We start from the raw sequence: 19,374 nt of genomic DNA, 5'->3' as shown, positions 1-19,374 counted from the left end.
ACGGGGTGAGCAACATTTGACCAATCACAAACAGAGACAAGCCTACTGACAGCGCAGCGTCATACTTCATGAATGAAAAGTAAACTATAATAGACAAATATGAAGAAGTTAAACTTTAAACAACCATGACTTGAACACTTGATCCAGGATAAAAGCAACATAGCTGCACCTGCAAGGTGAATACAGGACAGCTGGTACATCAACAGGTTTATGATATCATGTTTTTTTGTTGTTGTCTTTTTTAATTCTCTGTCAAAGCGTCTTTGAGTTTCCAGAAAAGCGCTATATAAGTCCCATGTATTATTATTATTATTATTATTATTATTATTATCACTGCCTAAATGTGACACGAGTGGATTTGACTTTAATTACATTCGACTCAAGTGTTTCGTCAACTTAATGTGTTGTTTAAAATAACACTTCGGCATACAGTATGTGACTATAAGTGTTGCACGAGATACGGCTCGAGAAGCTGACTCAGAATGAATAAAAGAAGAATAAAATCGCCACTCTCAGAACAGCGCCACTTTCCGAACAGGAAATGCACGCAAATGCAAAAAGTTATATTATTATTATTATTATTAATAAAGACATATTGTATTTTAGTTACACCCGCTATTGATTCATTTTGTCAACATTGGACCTTGACACCGTCCACATAGCTATAGTGAAATAATATAATCGAAAACATTAAGCCTCTTTGATTTAATAATCGGAGCTGAAACCTCTCTGCCATCTCATATAACACACACTTCCTTATTTATCTTTGAATAATAATAACGTAAAACTAAATACGACTATACTACGGTCCTTCGGTCCTGAGATTAACGCCTGCAGGTAGGCTCCATGGACCTGTCAGCTCTGGACAGCGCAAAATGCGTATATGAAGCAATACGTCATGAACGCAAGAAATCGTACCCTCGTGGGGGCGTGCTCATGTGATTGGCTTAGAATGAAGGAGACATCTGATTGGCTATAGATAGAAACAATTATTTTAAAAGTGATTTTTCTAGGAAACAAATCAAAGAGCAACACAAGGCGGTTGGCGATGCAATAACGGACATTTCAACTGTAGAAGTCATGCTAACGAGGCACTTGTTTAAGTGAAAATCCTCCTCACCAGCACACATACATTCACACACACAGAATCTAACAACCACATCACCTGTCAGTGGGAGCCTCATTAAGCTGACAGGCGCTGGCCTCTCAGGGCAGGCCAAGACGTCAGAGCCCTCTCCTTCCTGTCATGACATGATGGATCTCTCCACCACTGGCTGCCAAGCTGCCACTCATGTCCACCTTCCTGTAGGCGTCCATCAGGAAACACTTGCTAAGCATCCTGTTGATCTGATGAGAGGCCTAAATACCCACAATGCCGTTTTGGGACCAAATCTGACTGCATGTCGAAGGGACCATCAAGATTGGCTCTATTAGGAAGTTCTTCCCTGTGTCTCAATGTCAACATTTTAACAGGTCATTGGTTTGCACCAATGACTAAATGTATACTTTACTACTAGCATAGCCTGGTGTCAGGGACAATTCAAATATATTTCAGTACTTAGAAAAATATGAACTTCTCTCACCTACCACTAATATTACAAATGCTACCGTTGCGACTGCAAAACACATTGGCAGGATGGGTATCGCTCTCTATGTATAACACTGTAAAGGTGCTGAATTATTCAAGTTAAAGACACATCATCTCATTCATTAAACTTTGGCAAGTACAATAAAGAGCATCTTATAAAATAGTGGAAAAATGTGATCACTTGGAAACATTTTTGATAATAACTCATTTTAAAAACTTCAAGTGTTTTTCAGCTAACTAGGGGAGAAACATTAGCATTAATTTTGCGCTATGTTCATGAACACCTAATGAATATAAGTCATTCCTAACTGTCCTTTGATCATTTGCTAATATTAAAATGTTGACTTTAGCACAGCTTTATATCTTGTTCAAGCCATATCGGCAGAATGTTGAACTTAGACAGTTTTTTGTAGCATTGATACTTATCTTTTGGCACAAATCCAAAAGTTCCTGTCAGCAGAATTACGAAATAGTTCTTCAACGATTTATTTCATCTTTGATGTAGTGCTGCCTGTCAGGATAAGTGTTAAAATAGCACAAGAGTAAAAGTCTTGGTGTGGATGGGAGAAACACTCAACAGCTCATCACTAATGACAGCGCCGCCTTTGAAGAATTCCCATACGAGTTTTAGTATCTCAAGACCTTTGAGGAGAACCAATTAACTGTCAGCACTACTAATAATTGAGCCAACTGGAAAGCTGTCAGACAGGGAGAGCTACATGAAGTGAGCTTGTTGGTGGATTGTTGTTGGCAAATAGTTTGGTCGTCGCAATAAAGACCTATTGTTGAAACTATTCCATCCCAAAGAAATATAAGAAGGGAGATTTTTGAAGAGCTAAATTAAGCTTATTTTTACAAAATATACCAGGTTTATGAGATGCGAAATCAATAAAACAGATAACGTCATATTTTGGAGTAAGGCTTTATGATTGGTCAACAATGTCACACGATTGGCCGCAGACAACGTGCCTTTTTTAATGGATTGTTAACGGGTAAATACAGTATGTCGAGGATATGCATGGTTGGAGAGATATTTAGTTATTTTAATGGCCCGGACACACCAACCCGATTTTGGCCGTCAATAGATGTCGATAGATGTCTGGCCGTCGATGAGCATCCAGTCGCCCTACTCAGATTGGTGTGTCCCACGCCGTCGTGTCTTTTCGGCCGTGCCGACATCTTCCGCCGCCGATTCGATATCTTGAATCGGGAGGCTGTCGGCTAAAAGCCGTCGGCCAAAGAAATCACTCTGATTGGCTGTTCAGCTTAACGAATAAGTGCATGAGAAGCGAAACGGAAGTGAGGGACCCAAACAAACTATTAAGAAGGCAAATCAGAGATTTAATTTAACTCCAGCTCTCGACACAGGTTCGTGAAAGCCCCATGAGCTTCTCGCTGTGAAAATGGAACGCACACGCTATTTGTTGTTTGTTTATATCACGCAGTCTGTTCTTCTTCTCTCGGTGTATCATGTAGTCTGTCTTCCGGTTGTTGCCTCTTTTGAATGACGAATTGGTGTCAGTTTGGTGTGTAAGCCCCTTTAGGGATCTGCTTAGAAGACCTATCGACGAAAGTCACGCTTCATTAAATACGACTTTGTACTCACAGCTTAGATCAATTTCACTACATTGACTACATTGACTTCCCTCCAGTGACTTCTAGTTATAATAATGAAGTTAGGTTTGTATGTGCGCCTACACAATGTGTGTCGATTCAGTATAGTAATCCACAGCCCAGATCATCAGCATTGAAGAAAATACTAGAGAAGAAGGAGGTGTTGCCTTCATGGAAATGAATATCAGCTCATACTGCAGTGCTATGAAGATGACAACACATAAGCCTTGCAGTTAATTTTAAACAAATGATAAAAAAAAAAAAAGAACAGCTGTACTTATCAGCATTAAATCTTGATAAAAGCTTCATTTTTTTTAGATTTAATTGCTGACAACCAGATGTTGTGGATATCAGAGTTGTACAGCCCCCCAAATAAGAACATATATATATATCTTTGGCCATTTATTGACGTAGTTAGACTAAATACAGTCTTGCTTTGCAGTTATAATAAACAAGATGCAAAATCATGCAAGTGGCGTAAAGTGTGTGTGTTTGTGTGTGTTTGGTGGGGGGGGGGGTCCCTTCTTCCTTGCCCTATACTTATGGTGCCCTTGCTTAAAACACAGTCATTTTAAAATTCACGCTACTGCAGTGATAGACAGAAACATTAAGACTACAAAGTACTCAAAAACCCCAGTTCCTGCTACAGTAGATGTTTCAGAAGCCATTTTGCTATGATGACACCCAGACAGACTCACAAGATAAAATAAAAGCATCACTGTAGAGGCTGGAGACTAAAGTAATAATCTTAAAGATTTGCATTATAATGAATGTAAGTATGCATCCCCAATGAGGTAAAGCAATGAGGATTGATACTGCAGTATTAAAAAAAACTGCAGCAACATTCCCAAGAAAAGGCAGTTTGGATCTCTGGGAAATGAGATCCACAAAAACGCACCTGCCATTACTGCTTGTCAAAGAGTATAAAATTGACATCTTTGAAGTAGTAACTAAGCAAATTATTTGATGTGTTTGATTGGTGAAAAACCGCTCTAGAGCCACAATCTACGTAGTGCCTGGAGAGAACCTATAACCTATAGCGTGTTTATTGGCAGCCTTACGCAGAGACCATTAAGCTGTTATGCAAACAGAATTCAACTTCTCACTTAATACTGACAAAGCTCAGAAGCTGAACAAACAAAACACCTCGATCAGACGTTTATATTAGTTCCTACAGAGACATATGGGACATCAAGTTATATGGTTTGCTGAGATTCTTTCTTCCACACATGTCCTGATGTGCATCTCACAAAGTGGAAGAGCAGAGGCATTGTCAGCTTTGGTGATAACAATCTCAGGCACCTGACACCTCCATCGCCAGGTCCCTCCATACAACATTCCTGCATGCACCTTTCTCTGTTTTTATCATCAAAGAGCAGCTGCTGGCAGGAGGCGCCCCACTGAGATGTTGGACGGAGTCTTTTGACAGCGAGTGTAGCACACGTAGGACAGGCCAGCTTGTACCAATTTAATGCTGGCTGCTCTCATATGCGAGTCCCATTGGTGACCTTGTGACCCGGGCACTATAGAGCAGGGGGCTGTTAATAGCTTAGTAGACAAAGGTAATGAGGTTATCAATTAGAAGGAGACTTGCTCTCATTTGTCCCTGTTATGATGTCAGGCTTCTGGGGAAGGGGAGGCTAGCTGTGAATTTGTAATTGTCTCTTCATTAAAGGATCCAGAAGCCGGTGTTCCATTACAGATTGTTTTTTTTCAGAGCAGATGTTTCCAATGCAGCAAAGGTTTCAGGATTTGCACAATAAATTACCCAAGACAAGGCAACAAGCAATGATGGCCCATTATCCTAAGAAAGATAAAACTGTATCGTAACTACGCGGCGGATCATGAAGTTTCGGATGTTTTATATTCATTGTGGTGTCACCCTCATGCACACGCGGAATATAAATAAAGGTGTGTGAATGTGTTTCTGCATGGGTGACCTGCCTATAAAAGGTGTGATATGTGTTATTAAAGGATATCACTCAGTATTCCTCTCAGCAGCTGGCCAGGCGCTGTGAGTGTGAGGGTCCTGGGAGGTGAGCAGACAGAAAAACAGCTCGGGCCCGGGATGTTATTCTCTCTCCGCATTCAAAACCTCAGAGGCCAATGTATTATTCACATACAGTACGAAGACAAGGGTTTCTCTTCGTATGAGGGATGGCAAGAAGAAAGAGAGGAAAGAAGGGACAGAGAGAGGGGACGATGACAGCAGACGTGTGAAGAAGAGATACAGATTGAAGGGGAAGACAGACAGTAAGTAACAGAATCAAGAGAGATGAAAATAACTTGGTGGTGGAACAAACGGTGTGCAGTTCAGAGCATCTGTAGCAAACACTTGAGCGTTTCATTTCCCTGATCACCACACCTTCATTCAGAAGGAAGTAATCAGTGAAATTACCTGCTCTCGTGTTTGGCTCCAACGCTATCCTGCATGAACATGATTTCAATAGCACAGGGATGGAGACCACTGGGTTCAACGATAAGTGTTTCTTTGATTGGGGTAGTTTATTTTAAACATTACTTGATGTAAAACATGCACAAACTCAAGAATAGGACCCCTGACTCAAATGTTAAGCTTTATATTCTATAAGTCAGACAACTACTATTAAAGCGGTTATAGACATGTTGTTAACGATGGATCACACTGAAGAAACTAGAAGGGCAATTGAAAGATTGTAGATTCCTACCAAAGCCACATTTATTGTATCCACCCCTCAAAATACAATAGACCCGGTTCTTCTCCCATGCTACAGCCGTAGGCTACACACAGTTTTATGAAAATCGTGCCACTTGTTTTTCCATAATCCTGTTTACGGAATAGCAAACAAACAAAACGATCTACTGTAAAAACATTACATGGTAAGGTAATAAGAAGATACTTATTACCCCACTCTCAGACTGCAACTTTACTGTTTTGGTTTATTCTCACGACAGCATATTTTTATATTCAAGCAACGTTAGCAACTAGTTAAACATTGTGGCGCATTTAGCAGCTTAGACAGCCTAGACATTACTTTCAATAGTGGCAATAAACACAGCTTAAGGTGAGTAATTGATAGATAGATAGATTGATAGATGGTTGATAGATTGATAATAGTGAGGAATTACGTTTATCTGGTCACCTGTAGGCTATCTGCCGGATGTGTACATATGCAACTTTTTGCTAGCAAGTGCGCCATATAAACTTAAGACTCTGGCTGCATTTCACTTCAGTTAAATGGATTCCTTGCGTCCCTCCCTTGCGTCGTTTCCCTGCAACTAGTCCCTCCCACCAGGGAAGCATGGAGAGACGCAAGGAAACCACGAGAAGCAGGGAAATGAGTTTTAAGAGCAATGGGATGTCGGCCTCCGGAGCGTCACGTGAAGCGACGTCCGTTTGTGATGACGCCGCACAGCTGATCGTCTGACAGCAGCCAGCTCTGTCCCCGTTATTTTCACAAACGCTCTGTTAGTACACATTTACTGACATAAACATTTGTATCATCTGTTGTAGACCCAAATCAATAAAATAAGAACTCATTCTCGAAAAAGATAAACGCCATTCTTAACATGTATAAACGAACAATAGTTAGATTAATATTGATTAGAGTGCACAATAGAAATAAAATAATTGAGAGAAGAAAAAGAGATATGTTATCTATAGCCTATCAAAACCCAGTTAGATTAACATTCATTGGATTGCACACTTTGTTTGTGTGGATGTGTAGCACATTAACATTTTAAATAGTACTTAATGACTGACTGAATGGAAACGACAATAAATGAAAATATAAAACGAAAAAATTATTTTTGACCACTTTGTTGTTCAGATATATCACATATTTGTAACTAAGTGATACATTAATTTAAACAAAACACGGTATAAACTGAGGAGTGACTCCAGTGAGGTTCATGTATTTTCTTCACTCCGATGGGAAACTGCTCTCATGTCATGAAGCATGAGATCAGTGAATGCACTGCATCGTCCAATCAGTGAGCGATGCACAGTCAGGGGGCGGGGCGAGTGTCTGAGGATTTCATCGGAGGATGGTCTGGTGGTTCCTCGATTATCGCTCCTCCATTATCACTCCTCGATCCTTGATCCTCCGGCAAAAATAAGGCCACTGGGTCGCTACTCAAGATGGCGCAGACAAATCAACTTCCGGTGAGACCGAGACCGAGGAGCGAGGAAATGAAAAATAAGAGAAGTGAAACGCAGCCCAGCTCGAGTGCGCTAGAATTTGAAAATACACAGCCGGAAAAAATCTGCCACTTCCTTACAGAGCCCCTCCTCCAACACACACGAACGCACATGACCAATGAGGGCACGAGATGAGTTTGTGCACAGATGGAAGGCTGACAGGCAGGTAGGCCATCCAGTTATTTTAGCCGGGCCGGCTCAGATGATTGGTCGTGCTTTTTACAGCGCTACGGCTTCCACAGATGACATTTTTTTATGGATTTGTTGTCAAAAGCACTTCAGATATTCATTGCTATCGGGATTTTAAGCCTGTTATACTGAGTGATATATATTATACACACTGCTCTACTTTCTGCACAGACTATCGGCTACGCGATGAACACAGTTTCTAAAATAATATCCAGGGGATGCATGCAGAGCTGTCATTGGCTGAGATAAGTCCGGCCGTGCGTCACGCCTCCGCCGTTCCCGGAAATGCATCCGCGAAGGAGCCGTGGAGGACCCATCAGTGTCTCCTCGGTTATAGCTCCTCCAGAGAGCCTCCTCGACGCTCGATCCTCGGTCCTCGATGTGCATTTAGAGAAATTAGATGTCCTTCAAAATGGCGCGCTGAAATTCATTTCCGGGTCACTACCGGAGGACCGAGGAGTCGAGGAGGGGACATTTGAGTATTGAGAAGCCTCTTTTATGTCAGTGTTGTATCTACAGCTTGTTTCCACTGCCCCCTAGTGGGAAAAACATAAATGCATTTGCTTTCTTTCTGGAAGGCCAATGAGGAATTAGATTCTTCCTCTCGCGCCTGAATGCTAAATAAGTAGCTACATTCAGGAAACGGTTAGGTTAGACTAGCCAAAGTGACTTCTTCCGACATCTGATTAAAAAAAATATTTTTAGCGCCACCCTTTGATTGTTACTTCTGGTCCCAACATTTCCAGGTGCAGATGGCCAACAACCAAGATGGTGATGACCAAAATCCAAAATTCATGGCTTCATAATTTAACTGTACAAACCAATTGGTTGTTCAGTCGTTGCAGTAAATACATTGACTCTAATTACCAACATCTTCCTTTGCTGTTGTCTCAATAAATCTTGCTAAACATTTTGTACTGATCCCTCCTTATTGAAATTCTATCAATATCCATTTGTTTCTCTATCTGCCATTGCAAGCGACTCTATAAACACTAGCTCTATACCCATTGGACACCCAGTGTCTTATTTCTGTGTTTGTATGGAGTTCAGCACAGCGGGGCATTATTTCAAATGTTGCATGGTTGCTTGTAGATACAACTAAGTATCTCAGCTTTGATTGTTCACGCTAAATATATTAATGTCTCCAAATGAATGTGCTAATGAATATTTTTTTGCTGGTAAAAGCTGCATACAGCACATTGAAATTCTGACAGCGTTCCATCCATGTGTCTTTCTCTTGCACCAAAGGCCGCCTACACTAGCTTACCCATTCCCACTGTGTCATCTCTTCATCCTCAGGCTAACCAACAGTGGAGGTCAGTGAGGATTTGTCTCTCTCTCTCTCTCTCTCTCTCTCTCTCTCTCACTCTCTCACACACACACACACACACACACACACACACACACACACACACACACACACACACACACACACACACACACACACACTATCTACCTCTTTTTATTCTCTCATTTTAACAGTCTCTGTGCAGCACATCCACATCTACACAGCTCTCCTAAAAGTATGCAATGCACACCTATCAAATTAAATTAACACAAAAATATCCCTCTTACGTTATCACTTGACTGACTATTCACCCACTTAATTAATCATAATCAGAAAAGGTGTATCCGCCTAATCAAAACATGTGTGTTGTATCTGGCATAATCCTCAGTATCCTCATATGCTCAGCATAGTGTGAAGGGTGAGACGAGGAGACGTTAATTTGGGTTTTGCTTCTTGTTTCATTATCCTCAATCACTATGAAACATGACATGAGACTACAGCTATAGATTCCATAGCTCGTTTGATAAGACAGTGCTGACAGATGCATGAATTACTGGCTCCGAGTCCAGAAACGACGGCTTGTTTGTTTGGTTAATGTGTGTGGTGTCGCTGTGCCTTGACGCCAACTAATATAAACCTCATTAGAAAAGTGTTTTCATATTCGCTGGCTGTGTAGAACATAGATAACCGAGGCGGTGCACACATTTCACACAACATTTCTGGGAAGCCATGCGAGATATGCAGCGCAGTTGAATATAATGAATAATTTGGCTCCTAAATTAGTCAAAACTTTGATTTAAAACCACACGCTTCACACAAAAAACTATTAATTTGGCCCATCACTATGCTGTGTTTGTATTAAGTCAGGCCCACACCTGGTCTGAAGGGCAGCTTTAATGACTGCTCGGGCATTAATCGATACTAGTAGTGCTGCAAGCTGATGTTAAATATTTAGCATTCAAAGCTTGTCCCAGTGATGTACTAAGGAAAGGTCTTAGTATATAGAAGCCTTGTTCAAGCTTCCTCCAGAGTGTCAGCAACCATGCCCACCTCTTTTGTCCTCGTCCACACCGTGACTTTGTTCAAGGACTTTTACAACTCCGGTATGACCAACTTCTCCGCACACCAGATTTCCCTTTGTCTCCCTCCTCCTCCCCTTTCGTCAGGCTCCGTTGATCGTACAGATGACAGTATGGACTTCGGCACCAGTGTATCGGAACCAAGAGATGAGGAGAGCAATGAGGGAAGGGGGAGGAGATAGGAGACAAACCAGATGGATATAGAGAGAGAGATATGGAGAAAGAGTGTCACTCCTTCCCAGACCCTTTTTAATACCATAATGTCTGCTTTTACTGCCGTGCCCACATTTTTTACAGCCCCTAGGTTAGAAGCTATGGAGAACTTACTAAGCAGGCCTGAGTGCTCATTTGATCCACAAGAACTTTTAGCATAGCAGGAGAGGCAGAGATACCTCGCAAAGATAAGAAAGGGCCAAAGTGAGGAGGGTTCACCTGGTTGACCCCGTGCAGAAAGGAGGGAAGGAAACAGGCGGCATGTAGAGGAGGGCAGTATCACACACGTGTTCAAGGAGAGATTAGGAGGCCGATTTCATACTTGGTGTCAAGCGGTGTTAAGATTCACAGAGAGAAAGATGTGTTTCGGATGTCAATGCTTACAGCATGTCGTGTCTTGGTAAAACTGGAATAAATGTTTTTAGCTAACCTCTCTAAAGTGTGACCTTCAATCTACATTGTTTAAAGATTAAAGGTCATGTTGTATGGATTCAAATGTTACCTTATTTACACAAGTCTAAAAATGTGTCCAAACTGCGAAAGCAAATCATTGATTTGATTGGGTGAGATGCTATAACACTAGTAAGTTCCAAGGCCTATCTGATACACATCCAATTTAATTCATGTGTCCCCGTAAAACATGAAGCATGAAGCTTAGTGATGATGTAGCTACTTGACCTCGCTGTGGCTTATTGTACAGTACAATAGACCTGCAAAACGGGAACAAATCTGTAAACATATTGTCACTTCTTAAGTGCAAATTCTACACATCCAGCAAACCCAGGGCAATGTTAGCTTTCATTTGAACACATGTTCACTCTCGGTTTCTGGTCTTCACCAACTCCTGAGGAAACATCTGTCTCTTTAGCTGCTAAATATGTCCACCAACTACCCTTGTCTTTGACCATTTATGCTGCTACTGTAAATAGCGTATGAACAGTGAGAGTGGACAAAACATTAAAGGGGACATATGCAACTTTTAAGGATCATCCTAGTAATTTTGGGTTTCTAGAACACGTTTACAAGTTTTTATGTAGTTGTTGTTTTTTTTACAATTATTTATGTTATACTCTGCCTGAGAATACATACAATCTATGGAGATTACACATATTTGCCCTTATATGGTGCAACTTCTGGAAAAGTGATTCTTAACTCTAATAAGCCTGCATGTGACATCGTAAGAGGTTATAGGAATCTGATTGGCTTGTTGATTCCCATTTTTTGTACAACAAACATTTTTACTGGATTTTCCTATTTCCCAGTTTGGGATTGACACATACTTGCACAGATTTTTTTTAAATGTCGTATATTATGTCTCCTTTAAAGCTGCTGACCAAACATCTAAAAACAATGAGCTGCTAGTTGTTAAAAAGCTATTCTAGCTGTGGATATGCAGAGTCTTGTGATTTGTAGGATCATAACTACGAGCAAGGTTAATATACATTTCATATACAAATATTTGTGCAGTTTTTGTGTAATAATCAATAAGTTAGTGCAGTTTGATGGAGCAGATATGTGCCTTTTACACCCTAGGCAGAGCAGGGTTATATAAAACACAGCTTATATGATATCATCCTTCATTTTGGGCTCCTCATGCCATCAAAGGTTAGCTCTGTCAAGACTGTTTGCTATTCCTCAAAAGTACAAAATGACATGTGTTGGCTCTTAGGGAAAATATGCTTTGCCTCTACGAGAAAACACAATGACCGCGGTGATTAATTGAAATAAACTGATTCTGAAATATTGCTGTTATAAAGGCTGTTGTGACTCAGCCGTATGAGTACAGCAATATTCTTCTTCTGATTTGCAGTATGAATGATGCAAGACTTTTAATGCCTTCTTTGCACTTTTGATCTCTCCGATTAAATTATTGAGGCCGCAGCCACCTCAGCTGTCATCACATCTGACATACAGTAAGTAGGCATTAGGTTTCATAAAAGGCTGAAATGACACACCCCTTGCTCTGATAGAAGCTGGCACTTACAGTCCGTCTGGGTAGTGTCTACACACACACACACCAGCTCCCACAAAAAGCAGCAAGTAGATACTATTACAAATCCTCCGCGCAGCTGCCAGTCTTCTCATCCTCACCTATGAATATTAAATTCCTCCTCTTTGGCCTGCTCATCAAACGTCTGGTATAAGCGGCCACAGAAGGTGTGCTGCGCCCCTCTCCGCCTCCTTCCTCCTCTGCCCTCCTCTCGGCCGATGCATTATGACTGGTAGAGGTGACTCAGGCTGGGCAGAAAGCCACTGGAGTGTGGGGTGACATGAATGGAGGGGGTTATTTTAGGTGACACACTGATGAAAAACGAAGCCGCAGACGAAGGACTAGTCATAATGCTGTATCGAATTTGGATAAGACTTTCTAGTAATTTGCATTTAAGGGCCTGTTCACACCAACGTTGTTAAAGGGGCCCTATGATGCTCATTTTCAGAAATTTGAAATCTCATCATGTGATACAGATTTTTGCCGTTTTCTTGTGAATGTGGAAATGTCTCATAACACAACAACTGCTTCACATTATCTGGTTTAAAAGGCTTCCACTAATCCACACTTTGATGGGTAATTCTTATAAGCCCTTAAGGACCCTGGAATCACAGACTGTGCTTCAGAAGTGTTGGTAATGACAGCGATGGATACATGTTGTGAAACAGCTGGTTGCATAATATCAAAGTAGAATGACAGTAAATGTTGTCTTGTCTGAAAACAAAATTCCCAGACAGTTTTATCAAGAAATATAAATAAGTATAGAAAATAGAAAACAATGACTCATGCTTACAGCAGGCTGAAGTTTGTTATGAACTTAGCGATGGAGCTGCTGACCCTGGTGTGTGTTGTTGTTCTGTCATTCCTCAGGTCGCTTCAGACAGACGCTGAGCTCAGTGGCTCAAACTAATTGGCTGCTGCTCATCAACACAAAATGTCAGGACAGGAGCCAGCGTCATGTCACAGATCCTGACAAAAGGCGGTGTATTGAACGACAAGCTCTCAGATAACAGCCCTCAGCTTCAGAGGAGTGGACACAGGGTAGAAGGGAGGTAGCCCCTCTAGGGCAAGATCCACATAAGCAACATAAGACAGCGCCATCTCAAATGTTTGAGAAAAGAGAGAAAAGGAAAACACTTACAATGCTGAGGATAAAATAATGATGGGCAAAGCTTAGGACCACAAGTTCACGTTTTAAGGCTAAAAAAAATTGAATAATGAAAAAGAAAATAGCAGAATTTATTTTTAAAAGACCTAAAAGGCAAAGATATTTGAAGCATCTTATTTTCAAGGGAAGTTATTTTAACAAGAAACATTACTATAATTATTATCATTACAAGAATTTTCATTGGATTCTTGTGAATGCCATGTGAAATGTTTTGTTAATTTACCTAATTAAGATTCACTGGCTCACGCACAACAGCATGCTCAGCAGCAGTAAACAATGTCAACATGTCCCACGAGTATAAGCCATTGTCACACCTTCAGAGCCTCATGAGAGGCGTGACTGTTTATTGCAACAACAAAAAAATACAGGTTTGTTTTCCTTTGTTTTGTTTTAATGCCAAGTGTCCAATTGTTACCATCCCGTATGCCAATAGCTCAGTGAGCACTGCCAGGGGTCTATATAAATGTCTCTTTTGCTGTTCTTTCACCTAACTAAGATTTGTCAAAAATAGGCCACATCAAATCATTCCAAGGGAGATATATGAAGGGTTCCCCAGTTTATTGTTTTTATTGTATGGTTCCTTGGCTGAAAAGTAATTGGGCACCTCTGGTTTAGAAAACCCCAAGAAAGAAAATCCTGTGAAACAGAGGTTATAGTAGAGGGGCGGTTTTAACACTGTAAATAAAAGGTAAGCACTTCTCAAGAATAACAGAAACAGAAACAATACTATTTTTATTATGATAAAAATATGTTGTTAGCTTATTTTTGAGAGGCATGACAATGGCCAAGGGCAGGGTCTTGAGCAGCTTTAGCAAATATGCTAGCACGTTCCTGGTTTGACATTAGTATTCAATAAAAAGTGTCCATCTAGCATACTGAAGGTGTGGCTCCTTGCCAGCTTCACTGAAAGTTAGCTAACACACAGCTATTTTTATTTTCATCTCAATCTTTTTAGAGCTAGCTTGTAAACAATCTCATATATTTCTCTCCTAAATACTAGCAAACACGTTCAGACTAACCAAGTGTGGGCTAACAAGCAACCACAAAATGCTAAAATTAATATATGATTTACTTACATTCCCAACACAGCCAAGAAACACAACTTCAATGTGATGCTCAAGTTGCTCTCTAACTGGATTTGCTGTAATTTGCTAATACGTTAGCAACAATAAAATTGTTCCTTTGAGTGTATTTTAGAAGTATTTTGTATTATTAAGAAATGGACAATTTCTAAAATGACATAGCTTGAAAGAAATGTGTAGCCTAATAGCTAGCATTAACAAAACTATCTATAGATCCCTAAGCCTTGCTAGGTCAGCATCAAAATGAAGGGGCACAAACTGAAGCCACTGCTTTTTGTTTCACTGCAACAACATGTCAAAATGTCTGCAGTGAAAATTCCAGTTGCATCTTTTATTCAATATGAAATTACTGTGGTTGTTACATTGCTGATGAATGCCATATTGGCATATATATAGTTTAGGCCACACTTACCTGATCTAAACGTTAATTTAGAGAAGCTTTGATTTTCATCTGATGCTGTATCTTCAGCAAACTACTGAACTAAGAAAATGGTAGAATGATTTTAGGCTTAGTTAATTAAAATCGTTGCTGTCTGCTGACACATTTTACATTATGGACAGCAAAGAACAGATGTGAGGCAAAGCTCTCAAAACAGAGTGCAGAGAGATAAAAAGGTAAACTTTGTGCATATAAGAACAGCTAGATTTAGGCTTAAAACAATTGCATTGGCCCATTTTAAACAACCTTTCTTCAACCTCTCTTCATCAACTATCAGCGGGTCCTGGGCCCTACATGTACTCAAAAACATGTTATACTATATGACTCAATCTGATATCTACAGATTTTCAACAGGTAGTCCACTTTTTTTTAAATGAAGAACTGAATGTGTATGAGTCCTACACTTTAAGACTTTAAGGATTTACATTTCTTACCATTTTATGATATACTGTATATAAATGCCTTAAGTTACACTGCCCCCCTGAGGCAACATTACACAACCGTTCATTTCCTTTGAGTCAAACTTCACTCATATTCTGACCAGATGACAAATACACCCCACTTCCTTTCTCCTCCCTCTCCCCCAAACTAATTACCTCACCCTAAGTGTGGTCTAATTGGAAGATCTTTCAACTCAGTAAATAGTCAGTGGCCTTTTATCTTTCAGCTAAATCAGCCTCAACTGTGAACTGATGAATTAACTACCAAAGATAATTGGGGTCCAAAGTTTTCTCTGTCATTAAACAGCTCAGCCGTTATGAAATTACCATTCTGTCTTTTAAAGTCTGTGCCAAAGATGATCCTTTGTTGATAAGTTTTGTTAATTTTCCCTTCTGTGGATGTAAGTGTTCTTAAATGTAATGTTGCTCTATAAAAACACTTAGCAGACTTCATCTGACAGCTCAAAAAACACAAACTTTGTCTACCCTGGGTTAAAAATAAAAACAATATTCAGTTGCCAGTTACTTTGGCATTAGGGCAGGGATATCTAGATACTTTCCAAGGTTTGACATAATTAATTGTGCTTCTTTTATAGCAAGCAACGATGTTTTGAAATCTTTAATCAAAAAGCTCCGCCTTCCTGCCGTTGCTACGTCTTTCAAACGGTAACAACGGACTATTTTTCTTAGCGGATGCGTGTCAATTTAAATCAATACATGCAACTATTTTTTAAATCAATAAAAACATTTTCTAAATCCATAAAAGCATTTAAATTAATATTGGGAGTCATATCGTTACTTTGTTGAGAACGTGGCCATGTAATAAGCGGGATAATGTGCAGCGACTTGGTCATTATGGGTAAAAGAACACCTTTATGCCGATCAAGATCCTGATCTGCCTGTCGGGTGTTCTTTTACCCATAATGACCAAGTCGCTGCACATTATCCCTTACATAAAACTTTGCACAAGTCACAAGGTTTGATAATAATAGAGAATTAAATGGAACTAAGGCATTTCCTGCCTTGCCAGAGCGATTATGGAGCCTGAACTTCTGACAAACTAAAATTATGAAGAGAGGTTTAAACTTGCAGCGGGATTACTGCTGCTTTTGTTCTGCGTGTAGAAAGGACCCACGTGATAAGGCTGCTGATAAGTCATAATCACATGGTTCCCACGGTTATTTTAAGGAAATTAGAAAAGTTCTCCAATATAACTCTCAGTGCCATGTAAAACACTATTACATTTAAAAATGGGTTACAGTTTGGACAGGAGAAGTAAGGATGTCCTTTTAGTAGAAGGCTAGGAGAAAGTTCAATCGTCACTTAGTAAACAGTAATTGAGAATACATTCTTATAATTATTTCTTTGCAGTAGCTGCAGGAGCTTTGGAAAAAATATTCATGAAATGTATAAGCTGATGAGGATTCATAGATTAATTTTGAAGCTCTGTTTATAAACAAACATAAGAGAGATATATTTTGTGAAATTGTGGGTATTACCAGACCGACAGGTGAATTTAATCATTGGTGTTCTATCCCGGAGAGGATTTACAAAAGAAGGATGAAAAAAGTTGACAAAACACACAGTAGACTCTCTGTACAGAAAATTACAAAGCCAGAAAGAGGAATCTAACACTGATCAGTTGTGCCGGGATCTCATGGTCGCTGTAGATAATTGCAGACCTTTTTTACAAAGGCAGTACAAAGGCGACGCACTAGCAGCACACAGCCAAGCAGAGAAGTGACTCAACTATCATCAGTGCTATCTTGTATTTTGTAAAAACATGAACAAGGAATAAGCAGCAAATTTCAATAGTCTAATTTCATATTCATATAAAACCACACCATTTAAGTAGTAAGAGGGCCCAAAGAGCTATCATTTCAAAGTACTCTGGATGATAGTTTGAGCTAAAGCAGATGGAAGTGGCTGGTGAGTACTGGGATGTAGTATGTACATTGTACCTTCTTTCAATGTGTATTTTTCAACTCCCTCGTCATACTGAAATGGAGAACTTTACTTCTTTACATACAAAGCGAAATGACATGCAAATGTAGCAGTCCTGCTCAAACTGGTGGCAGAAGCGAGAGGTGACTTTGTATGACCTGGACAGGCCATGTTTAATTGATTAATTACTTTGCTCCAGTTTTATATTTAGGTAAGCGTGACACAGACCTTTTGGCACAAACACTGTACTCTAACTATGCACAAGGGATATTTCTCCTTACTAGATATGCTAATTCCCGCTATGTTTAGCTAATGAGAGGACAGGAGAAAGAACCTCACCAGGCTTTGAGAGACAGAAGACGCTGACTGACTCGCTAAGAGGTTGTACACTCCTACTTTCTTAGGTTTACTGCCATCTTGGAAAAAACGTCTTTAACGTCTTTATTTGAACATCTTCTTTAATTATTTTAGGGGCTGCCCAAATACTCTTCAAGACATTGGTACTGGCCTACCATGCTGCGAGAGGACCGGGTTCTTCCTACATCCAGGACATGGTTAAACCATACACTTCAGCATGTGCACTTTGCTCTGCAGCAGTGATACAGCTTGCTATTCCCCTGGGAGATGGACCCAGAAACCCCTCAACAAAAACACGCCTGTTTGCTATTCAGGCTCCATAACGGTGGAACGGGCTCCCCATTGATATCAGATCAGCAAAAAGTCTACATATCTTCCGTCTTAAACTGCAAACAAACCGGTTTGGCTTGTATCTTGGCAAATATATGAAGAGTTTAGCCAATTTGAAACTAGTGCACAAGCAATGGGTTTGGTGATGGTTTGGCTTATTTGAAGGAAAGTATCTGCATTTGTATTGTTGTTCTGAGTTTGTATCTTTATGGTTTATTGCTCTTTGGATAAGAACGCCAGGCTAAATGATATGTATTGTAATGTAATGTGACCCAGTAATAACATTTTTTTTTAAAAGTAGGCTACTAGTTGCTGAAATATATTTAATATGTCACACAAAACCCTTAAAAGCTGTGATCCCTGGAGGTTGAGGCTTTCCCTATCTTATATCATTAATATACTATCTTTATCTATCATCCTTAAAGAAAATGCTTAAGAAGGGAAACACCAAAGTCCAATGAACGTGCCTCAGAAGCAGCTGAGTGTGCAGAGGAGCTTGCAGGCAAACAGAAACAGATTGTGTGCATTGAGCAGCGAGTGAGATGGATGCAGCACCAGAAGGTTCAAAAACACTGGCTGAATAATGCGTGCTTCCTGAGAGCTGGCGCTAAATATCAATTATGAACAGCAAGCTGGTAATTACCAATTGATTTCCCTGCAATCGTTGGAGAGTAATTTCGGAATAGAAATGTACAAAAGGTTGGAGGAATCAGTTTATAGCCAATGTTTGACTTGATTGCTTCCATCTTGTAATGTCTCTAATTAACCTTGAATGTAATAAATGTTGCAAGGGATGAAAGAATAACTATGAAAGTTATTATTGTCTGTCTTTACCTCCGCCTAAGGGAGACATACCTGTCCTGAACAAAAGATAATACATCCATGTTACCTTGTTGAACAACTTAGTTTGTACTAAATCACTCAAATCTGTTATATTTCAGCATAACAATCTCAAAACCTAGAAGTATAACATATTTTGGATCTTTTCTGACAATCAGTCGGAGATCTGTTGGCTGTTTTTAATATTAAAGCAGCAATTTCTTTATACAGGACTGTCTCAGAAAATTAGAATATTGTGATAAAGTTCTTTATTTTCTGTAATGCAATTAAAAAAACAAAAATGTCATACTCTTTTCTGCTTTCTGTGGCTGGGGTTGTTACGGATTACCGATTCCGCGATAACCCTTTCCCGTAAGGCCGTAGGTATTTGTGGAAGCTCGTTACGGTGTCCGACAACGGAGGTCGGTGCCGGCGTACTACGTCATTAGCCACGTTTTCCCTAAGGTTGGTTCATTGACTCACGGTAATTACCTGTAAAAGTTTCAAACTAACAAAAACGACAATATTTTAGAATAAAAAAATGAACCGGAACTCCTTTGTAAGATTAAAAACTCTATCCTAAACTCAAGAATTCACATACGGTATAGTCGTTATATTTTATCTTTTCGAACGTTATAAAGTCAACTAACATTA

General features: G+C 39.9%; 1 protein-coding gene across 1 annotated transcript in view; it reads left to right on the top strand.

The window, feature by feature from the left end:
* Window positions 1-2,307: 2,307 nt before the first annotated feature.
* The window catches only part of LOC104942094 (nodal modulator 1-like), a 33,507-nt gene continuing 16,440 nt past the window's right edge, over window positions 2,308-19,374 (top strand). The window contains exons 1-3 of the mRNA XM_010767291.1: window positions 2,308-2,312; window positions 3,197-3,239; window positions 14,554-14,565. Coding sequence (XP_010765593.1) covers window positions 2,308-2,312; window positions 3,197-3,239; window positions 14,554-14,565 — 60 coding nt within the window. The remainder of the gene's footprint in view (window positions 2,313-3,196; window positions 3,240-14,553; window positions 14,566-19,374) is intronic.

The sequence above is a fragment of the Notothenia coriiceps genome, unplaced genomic scaffold (genome assembly GCF_000735185.1).
Source record: "Notothenia coriiceps isolate Sejong01 unplaced genomic scaffold, NC01 NC01_scaffold00004105, whole genome shotgun sequence".
Classification (NCBI taxonomy): domain Eukaryota; kingdom Metazoa; phylum Chordata; class Actinopteri; order Perciformes; family Nototheniidae; genus Notothenia; species Notothenia coriiceps.
The sequence above is the reverse complement of the archived record's forward strand: the minus strand, read 5'-3'. Positions and strand labels throughout refer to the sequence as shown.